This window comes from Bison bison, unplaced genomic scaffold (genome assembly GCF_000754665.1).
Source record: "Bison bison bison isolate TAMUID 2011002044 unplaced genomic scaffold, Bison_UMD1.0 scf7180017864451, whole genome shotgun sequence".
NCBI classification, from domain to species: Eukaryota; Metazoa; Chordata; class Mammalia; order Artiodactyla; family Bovidae; genus Bison; species Bison bison.
Window position 1 is genome coordinate 7631694 of NW_011495013.1, and position 9669 is coordinate 7641362.

The following is a 9669-nucleotide window of genomic DNA, read 5'->3' on the forward strand; positions in this document are numbered from 1 at the left end:
TTTTTTGTGGGATCTTTGTCAGGTTTTGGTATTAGGGTGATGGTGGCCTCATAGAATGAGTTTGGAAGTTTACTTTCCTCTGCAATTTTCTGGAAGAGTTTGAGTAGGATAGGTGTTAGCTCTTTTCTAAATTTTTGGTAGAATTCAGCTGTGAAGCCGTCTGGACCTGGGCTTTTGTTTGCTGGAAGATTTTTGATTACAGTTTCAATTTCCGTGCCTGTGATGGGTCTGTTAAGATTTTCTATTTCTTCCTCGTTCAGTTTTGGAAAGTTGTACTTTTCTAAGAATTTGTCCATTTCTTCCACGTTGTCCATTTTATTGGCATATAATTGTTGATAGTAGTTTCTTATGATCCTTTGTTTTTCTGTGTTGTCTGTTGTGATCTCTCCAGTTTCACTTCTAATTTTATTGATTTGATTTTTCTCCCTTTGTTTCTTGATGAGTCTGGCTAATGGTCTGTCAATTTTATTTATCCTTTCAAAGAACCAGCTTTTGGCTTTGTTGATTTTTGCTATGGTCTCTTCTGTTTCTTTTGCATTTATTTCTGCCCTAATTTTTAAGATTTCTTTCCTTCTACTAACCCTGGGGTTCTTCATTTCTTCCTTTTCTGGTTGGTTTAGGTGTAGAGTTAGGTTATTTATTTGACTTTTTTTTTGTTTCTTGAGGTATGCCTGTATTGCTATGAACTTTCCCCTTAGGACTGCTTTTACAGCGTCCCGCAGGTTTTGGGTTGTTGTGTTTTCATTTTCATTCGTTTCTATGCAAATTTTGATTTCTTTTTTGATTTCTTCTGTGATTTGTTGGTTATTCAGCAGCGTGTTGTTCAGCCTCCATATGTTGGAATTTTTAATAGTTTTTCTCCTGTAATTGAGATCTAATCTTACTGCATTGTGGTCAAAAAAGATGCTTGGAATGATCTCAATTGTTTTGAATTTACCAAGGCTAGATTTATGGCCCAGGATGTGATCTATCCTGGAGAAGGTTCCATGTGCACTTGAGAAAAAGGTGAAATTCATTGTTTTGGGATGAAATGTCCTATAGATATCAATTATGTCTAACTGGTCTATTGTATCGTTTAAAGTTTGTGTTTCCTTGTTAATTTTCTGTTTAGTTGATCTATCCATAGGTGTGAGTGGGGTATTAAAGTCTCCCACTATTATTGTGTTATTGTTAATTTCTCCTTTCACACTTGTTAGCATTTTTCTTACATATTGCGGTGCTCCCGTGTTGGGTGCATATATATTTATAATTGTTATACCTTCTTCTTGGATTGATCCTTTGATCATTATGTAGTGACCGTCTTTGTCTCTTTTCACAGCCTTTGTTTTAAAGTCTATTTTATCTGATATGAGTATTGCTCTCCTGCTTTCTTTTGGTCCCTATTTGCATGGAAAATCTTTTTCCAGCTCTTCACTTTCAGTCTGTATGTGTCCCCTGTTTTGAGGTGGGTCTCTTGTAGACAGCATATGTAGGGGTCTTGTTTTTGTATCCATTCAGCCAGTCTTTGTCTTTTGGTTGGGGCATTCAACCCACTTACGTTTAAGGTAATTATTGATAAATGATCCCATTGTCATTTACTTTATTGTTTTGGGTTCAAATTTATACATCCTTTTTGTGCTTCCTGTCTAGAGAATATCCTTTAGTATTTGTTGGAGAGCTGGTTTGGTGGTGCTGAATTCTCTCAACTTTTGCTTGTCTGTAAAGCTTTTGATTTCTCCTTCATATTTGAATGAGATCCTTGCTGGGTACAATAATCTGGGCTGTAGGTTATTTTCTTTCATCACTTTAAGTACGTCTTGCCATTCCCTCCTTGAAGAGTTTCTACTGAAAGATCAGCTGTTATCCTTATGGGAATTCCTTTGTGGCTTCTTTCATTTAGAATGAAAATTTTTCAAGGTTCAGCCATGTAACATGGAAATATATCAAAAAATCATGCATTTTTATGGCTGAATCATATTCCATTGTTTGTTGTGGTCCACACAGTCAAAGGCTTTGGCATAGTCAATAAAGTAGATAATTTTCCAACACTCTCTTGCTTTTTGGATGATCCAATGCATGTTGGCAATTTGATCTCTGGTTCTCTGCCTTTTCTAAAACCAACTTAAACATCTGAAAGTTCATGGTTCACGTACTGTTGGAAGCCTGGCTTGGAGAATTTTGAGCATTACTTTACTAGCGTGTGAGATGAGTGCAATTGTGCAGTAGTTTGAGCATTCTTTGGAACTGGAATGAAAACTGACCTTTTCCAGTCCTGTGGCCACTGCTGAGTTTTCTAAATTTGCTGGCATTTTGAGTCCAGCACTTTCACAGCATCACCTTTTAGGATTTGAAATGGATCAACTGGAATTCCATCACCTCCACTAGCTTTGTTCATAGTGATGCTTCCTCAGGCCCACTGGACTTCGCATTCCAGGATGTCTGGCTCTAGATGAGTGATCACAACATCATGATTATCTGGGTCTTTAAGATCTTTTTTGTGCAGTTCTGTGTATTCTTGCCACCTCTTCTTAATATCTTCTGCTTCTGTTAGGTCCATATCATTTCTGTCCTTTATTGACCCCATCTTTGCATGAAATGTTCCTTGGTATCCCTAATTTTCTTGAAGAGATCTCTAGTCTTTCCCATTCTATTGTTTTCCTCTATTTCTTTGCACTGATCACTGAGGAAGGCTTTCTTACCTCTCCTTGCTATTCTTTGGAACTATGCATTCAAATGGGTTATATCTTTCCTTTTCTCCTATGCCTTTCGCTTCTCTTCTATTCACAGCTATCTGTAAGGCCTCCTCAGACAACCATTTTGCCTTTTTGCATTTCTTTTTCTTGGGGATGGTCTTGATCACAGCCTCCTGTACAATGTCACGAACCTCTGTCCATAGTCCATCAGGCACTCTATCAGATCTAATCCCTTGAATCTATTTGTCACTTCCACTGTATAACAGTAAGGGATTTGATTTAGGTCAAACCTGAATGGTCTAGTGGTTTTCCCCCTACTTTCTTCAATTTAAGTCTGAATTTGGCAATAAGGAGTTCATGGTCTGTGCCATAGTCAGCTCCCGGTCTTGCTTCTGCTGAATGTATAGAACTTCTCCATCTTTGGCTACAAAAAATATAATCAATCTGATTTTGGTATTGACCATCTGGTGACGTCCATGTGTAGAGTCTTCTCTTGTGTTGTTGGAAGAGGATGTTTGCTATGACCAGTGCATTCTCTTGGCAAAACTATTAGCCTTTCACCTGTTTCATTCTGCACTCCAAGGCCAAATTTGCCTGTTACTCCAGGTATTTCTTCACTCCCTACTTTTGCATTCCAATCCCCTATAATGAAAAGGACATCTGTTTTGGCTGTTAGTTCTAGAAGGTCTTGTAGGTCTTCATAGAACTGTTCAACTTCAGCTTCTTCAGCATTACTGGTCAGGGCGTAGATTTGGATTACTGTGATACTGAATTGTTTGCCTTGTAAACAAACAGAAATCATTCTGTCATTTTTGAGATTGCATCCAAGTACTGCATTTCAGACTCTTGTTGACTATGATGGCTATTCCATTTCTTCTAAGGGATTCTTGTCCATAGTAGTAGATATAATGGTTATGTTAGTTAAATTCACCCATTCCAGTCCATTTTAGTTCACTGATTCCTAGAATGTCAACGTTCACTCTTGCCATCTCCTGTTTGAACACTTCCAATGTGCCTTGATTCATGGACCTAACATTCCAGGTTCCTATGCAATATTGCTCTTTACAGCATCAGACTTTACTTCCATGACCAGTTACATCCACAACTGGGTATTGTTTTTGCTTTGGCTCCGTCTCTTCATTCTTTCTGGAGTTATTTCTCTACTGATCTCCAGTGGCATATTGGGCACCTACCAACCTGGGGAGTTCATCTTTCAGTGTCCTATCTTTTTGCCTTTTCATACTGTTCATGGGGTTCTCAAGGCAAGAATACTGAAGTGGTTTGCCATTCCCTTTTCCAGTGGACCACGGTTTGTCAGAACTCTTCACCAAGACCCATCCATCTTGGGTGGCCTTACATGGCATGGCTTATAAGTTTCATTGAGTCAGACAAGGCTGTGGTCCATGTGATCAGACTGGTTAGTTTTCTGTGATTGTGGTTTTCAGTCTGTCTGCCCTCTGATGGAGAAGGGTAAGAGGCTTATGGAAGCTTCCTGATGGGGGAGACTGACTGAGGGGGAAATTGGGTCTAGTTCTGATGGGCAGGGCCCTATTCAGTAAATCTTTAATCCAATTTTCTGTTGATGGGTGGGGCTGTGTTTCCTCCCTGTTATTTACCTGGGGCCAGCCTATGGTGGAAGTAATGAAGATAATGGCGACCTCCTTCAAAAGGTCCCATGCATACTGCTACACTGAGTGCCCCTAGCCCTGCAGCAGGCCACTGCTGACCCACACCTCCGCCAGAGACTCCTAGACATTCACGAGCAAGTCTACTTCTGCTTTATTGACTATGCCAAAGCCTTTGACTGCGTGGATCAAAACAACTGCAAAACATTCTTAAAGAGATGGGAATACCAGACCACCTGACCTACCTCTTGAGAAATTGTATGCAGGTCAGGAAGCAACAGTTAGAACTGGACATGGAACAACAGACTGGTTCCAAATAGGAAAATGAGTACATCAAGGCTGTACATTGGCACCCTGCTTATTTAACTTATATGCAGAGTACATCATGAGAAACGCTGGGCCGGAAGAAGCACAAGCTGGAAACAAAATTGCCAGGAGAAATATCAGTAACAGCAGATACGCAAATGACACCACTCTTATGGCAGAAAGTGAAGAAGAACTAAAGAGCCTCTTAATGAAAGTGAAAGAGGAGAGTGAAAAAGTTGGCTTAAAACTCAACATTCAGAAAACAAAGATCATGGCATCTGGTCCGATCACTTCACAGCAAATAGATGGGGAAACAATGGATACAGTAACAGGCTTTATTTTGGGGGGCTCCAAAATCATTGCAGATGGTGATTGCAGCCATGAAATTAAAAGACGCTTGCTCCTTGGAAGAAAAGCTATGACCAACCTAGATAACATATTCAAAAGCAGAGAATTACTTTGCCAACAAAGGTCTGTCTAGTCAAAGCTATGGTTTTTCCAGTAGTCATGTATGAATGTGAGAGTTGGACTATAAAGAAAGCTGAGCACCAAAGAATTGATGCTTTTGAACTGTGGTGTTGGAGAAGACTCTTGAGAGTGCCTTGGACTGCAAGGAGATCCAACCAGTCCATCCTAAAGGAAATCAGTCCTGAATATTCATTGGAAGAACTGATGCTGAAGCTGAAACTCCAATACTTTGGCCACCTGATGCGAAGAACTGACTCATCTGAAAAGAGCCTGATGCTGGGAAAGACTCAAGGCAGGAGAAGAGCATGACAGAGGATGAGATGGTTGGAAGGCATCACCGACTCAATGGACACGAGTTTGAGTAAATTCCAGGAGTTGACGATGGACAGGGAGGCCCGGCATGCTGCAGTCCATGGGGTCACAAAGATTCGGACACATCTGAGCAACTGAACTGAACTGATATTCCATTGTATGGCTAAACCACATTTTGCTTATCCATTCATCAGTTGACAGACAATTGAGTTGTCTTCACTTTTTGGGCTATTAGTAATAATGCTGCTATGGACATTCATGTTCAAGTTTTTGTGAACATATATTTTCAATTTTCCTGGGTATAGATCTAAAGCAAAATTGCTGGGTCATATGGTAACTTTCTGAGAAACTACCAAAATGTTTCCAAAATAGCTACACCATTTTACAATCCCAATAGCAATGTATAATGGCTCCAATTTCTCCACATCTTCACCAACACATCATATGTCTATTTTATTTTAGCCTTCCTAGTGGGTATAAAATACTATCTCTTGGTGGTTTTGATGTATATTTTCCTAACTGGTGACATGGAGCATCTTTTCACATGTGTTTATTATCTATTTGTAGATCTTCTTTGAAGAAATACCTGTTCTAAGTCTTTGACTATTTTGAAATTGGATTATTAGTCTTTTTGTCTCTCAGTCTAAGAATTCTTTACATACTCTGGATAATATACTCTTATAAGATATATATTTACATTTTCTCCCATTCTGTGAGCTATCTTTTCAATTTTTTCATAGTGTCCTTAACGTACACTTTCTTGATAATGTCCTCTGACTTACTTTTTATGAACTCCAATTTATTTTCTCTTGTTGTTTATGTTTTAGGTGTCATATCTAATAAAACAATCCCTAACCCAAGGACACAAAGATTTTATTCTATGTTTTCTTCTCAGAGTTTAGTAGTTTTAGTCCTTAATTGTAGGCCTCTGATCCATTTTGAGTTACTATTTACATATGCTGTGACGTAAGAATCTGAGCTAATTTTCCATGTGAATATTCAGTTGTCCCCAAACCATTTGTTACAAAAAGCATTCTTTCCCCTATTTAATTATTCTGACGCCCTTGCCAAAAATCAACTGACCATAAATGCATGCACTTACTTCTGGGCTGTCAGCTCTATGCACTTGACCTTTATGTATATCCGGATGTCAGTACTACAGTTTTTGGTCCTCTTTAAATTCTAACAATGTTTTATAGTTCTCAGTGTGGAAATCTTGGATTTCTTCTATCCAAATTTATTTAACAATTTGTTAAATAAACAAAATGTTTATTCTTCTTAATGTTATTGGAAATGGAACTGTTTCCTTAGTTCAATTTTCAGACTGTTCATTGTTAGTGGATAGAAATAAAATTGACTTTTGTATATTCATGCTTCTTATAACCTCATTAAACTCATTTAATACCTCTAATAACTTGTGGCAAGATTCCTTAGGATCATCCATACACATGATCATGTTATCTGAAAATCCAAACAGTTTTACTTCATTTTCTAGTCTAATTGCTCTAGCTAGTATGTTTAGTATAGTATTGAACAGAAGTAGCAGAACAAACATCCTAGTCTTGTTCCTGATATTCAGGGTGAAACCTTTAAATCTTTTACCATTAAGTGTGATGTTAACTATGGGTTTTTCATAGACATCCTTCATTAGGTTGAGGAAGCTCCCTCTTACTCCACGACTGTTGAGTGTTTTTATCAAGAAAATGTGTCAGATTTTGTCAAATGTTTTTCTGCATCTATCAACTGCCTTTTACTCTACTGATGAAGTACTAAGTTGATTGATTTTAATCAATTATTGATGAATGAATGACTGAGGTTGATTCAAATTCATATTTCTGGAATACACACATTTGGCCATGGTATGTAATTCTTTGTGCACATTGCTGGATTTAGTTTGCTAATATCTAGCTAAGAATTTTTGTATCTATATTAAAAAAGGGATATTGGTCTGTATTTTTCCTGTCTTTTTCTAATTTATTATCAGGGAAATTCTAGCCTCACTGAATGCATCAGGAAGTGTCCCTCCTTAGTAAAACACTGGTGTTAACTCTTTAAAAACTAGTTATATTCAGATCTCCTACTTCTTTTTGGGTCAGTTTCAGTACAGTTATGTGTTTCTAAGAATCTGTCCATTTTCCACACAAACAGTAACCAAAAGAAGAGTAGGAGTGGCTATACTGACCCATTAAAACTCTAATTGGGGAAAATGACTCAAAAAAAGTTATCTAGAGGAAGATTTTAAGCAGTATGCAAAATATATTTGGAAAAGAATGAAACAGAAAGACAGACTACTTTACAGGCTACCAGGGAAGAGATACCAGGTTACCAGAGCCACCAGGGAAGCCCACTTTACAGGCTAGGCCTGACATAATGATGAACTACAAAAAGAAAAAGGGGAGAAGTTTCTTAAGATATGCTTTGGACTATGTCAAAAGGTCTTAAAGACTCTGCTCCCAATGCAGAGAGCCCAAGTTTCCAAGTCAGGGAACTAGATCCCACATACCCCAACTAAGAGTTCACATGCTGCAACTAAATATCTCACATGCCACAACCAAAATAAATTAAAAAAAAAAAAAAAAAAGCTAAAATTCTAATACTTACATAGGAATAGGAACTTGACATGGAGGACAAGGCAATGCAGTCTGAATAAATGCTGGTTCAGAAGGCTGTTCCCAAGGGCCTGTAGGCTGGTGCTACAAGTAAAATACACACCAATTTTAAGTCAGAGGAGCTAAACTGTATGGCCAGTTTAAGTATCTAAGAAAACAGTTCCAAAAATCCTCTGCTCAAGCAGGTTGAAATTTTTTCAAGTCATCAACAAATTGTGCTTATTGAAATATTTTACTACATCCTTAAATTCCATTACATTGTTTCCTTCTAACACATTTATATTAAAAATTGAGGCAGACTGCAGTTTTTAAATAACAGAAGAAAGGCAGTATAGCATCCTCCACTTCTTATAAGCCCAAACAAAACAAAACAGAATCACAAAATCTAAATTCCACCAGTAGAATTTAACCTCCATTGTTTGGTTCACTACTATCTCCCCAGCACCTAGAAAAATGCTTAACACATAGTAAGAATTCAGTAAATATTTGCTGAATGTGTGAAGGAATCTTTGAAGAAATTAGGAGATATTTATAACCCTACACCACAATATATGGAGGACTCACAAACTCATCTGCAAGATTATAAAATGACTATCATGCTGTTCTTACAAACATTTGTTTATTGGTTTCTTTTCTATACCGTAAGCTTCTAAAGACAGAAGGTCAAGTCTTAAACCTTATGTGAAAGTCACTCAGTCGTGTCCGACTCTTTGCGACCCCATGGACTCAGGCCAGAATACTGGAGAGGGTAGCCTTTCCCTTCGCCAGGGGATCTTCCCAACCCAGGGTTCAAACCCAGGTCTCCTGCATTGCAGGCAGATTCTTTATCACCTGAGCCACCAAGGAAGCCCAAGAATACTGGAATGGGTAGCCTATCTCTTCTCCAGCAGATCTTCATGACCTAGGACTCAAACCAGGGTCTCCTGCATTGCAGGTAGATTCTTTACTAGCTGAGCTACCAGAGAAGCCCTATACCTTATGACCCAGCTCCTATCACAGTGTTTAATATCCAGTAAGTAATTAATCATCGCTTGTTGTATGACTAAGTAAAATTAAGAAAACCTAACCCAGAGAAATGCATTATCTCTTAGTAATATTTGTTCTCTTACCCTGCCAGTTTGCTTTATTAATGCTTGATCATGACACGGAGCAGGACATAAGTGACCGCATTTCTCCAAAACCTTTTGGCAAGGTTGATGACATGGAGGACAAGAGCCAAAGTGACAGCGATGTTTTTCTTGACTTGTATGATGGCAAGTTGGTGGCCGACTAAATTATAAAATACAATTTTTTTAATTACTTTGATCACTGAACAATTGTATCTAAAGTACAATTATTTATTCATATATATATATATTCTGATTCCACACAGAATGATCATACTGTGAATATTAATATTTTAGAACATTAAAGCAAAACTGAAAATATTAACAAAATTAAAAATCAATATGAATTTAAATCTCTAAGGTATCAGATGTAAGTCTATGCAGAGCTTTGTACTAACCTGCACTGCTCTTTGCACTTGGGGGGTCTTGTGGTACGTTCTCGGCCACAGGGTACTGTCACCTTTGTATTACCACAATTGCACTTCACATCTACAGTTTCTGGGCAAGGGTAACAACTACCTAGAAAAAAAATGTCTGAAACTTAAAGAGAAAGTTCCTTAACTATCCAAAT

At 37.9% G+C, this 9669-nt stretch overlaps 1 protein-coding gene across 6 annotated transcripts in view; it reads right to left on the bottom strand.

The window, feature by feature from the left end:
* The window catches only part of NFXL1 (nuclear transcription factor, X-box binding-like 1), a 61160-nt gene that overhangs the window by 29289 nt on the left and 22202 nt on the right, over nucleotides 1-9669 (bottom strand). For all 6 annotated transcript variants that reach the window (XM_010858880.1, XM_010858884.1, XM_010858881.1 and 3 more), the window contains exons 13-15: nucleotides 9497-9617; nucleotides 9102-9261; nucleotides 7985-8076 (exon numbers count right to left, since the gene is read on the bottom strand). In XM_010858880.1, the coding sequence (XP_010857182.1) occupies nucleotides 7985-8076; nucleotides 9102-9261; nucleotides 9497-9617 (373 nt within the window). The remainder of the gene's footprint in view (nucleotides 1-7984; nucleotides 8077-9101; nucleotides 9262-9496; nucleotides 9618-9669) is intronic.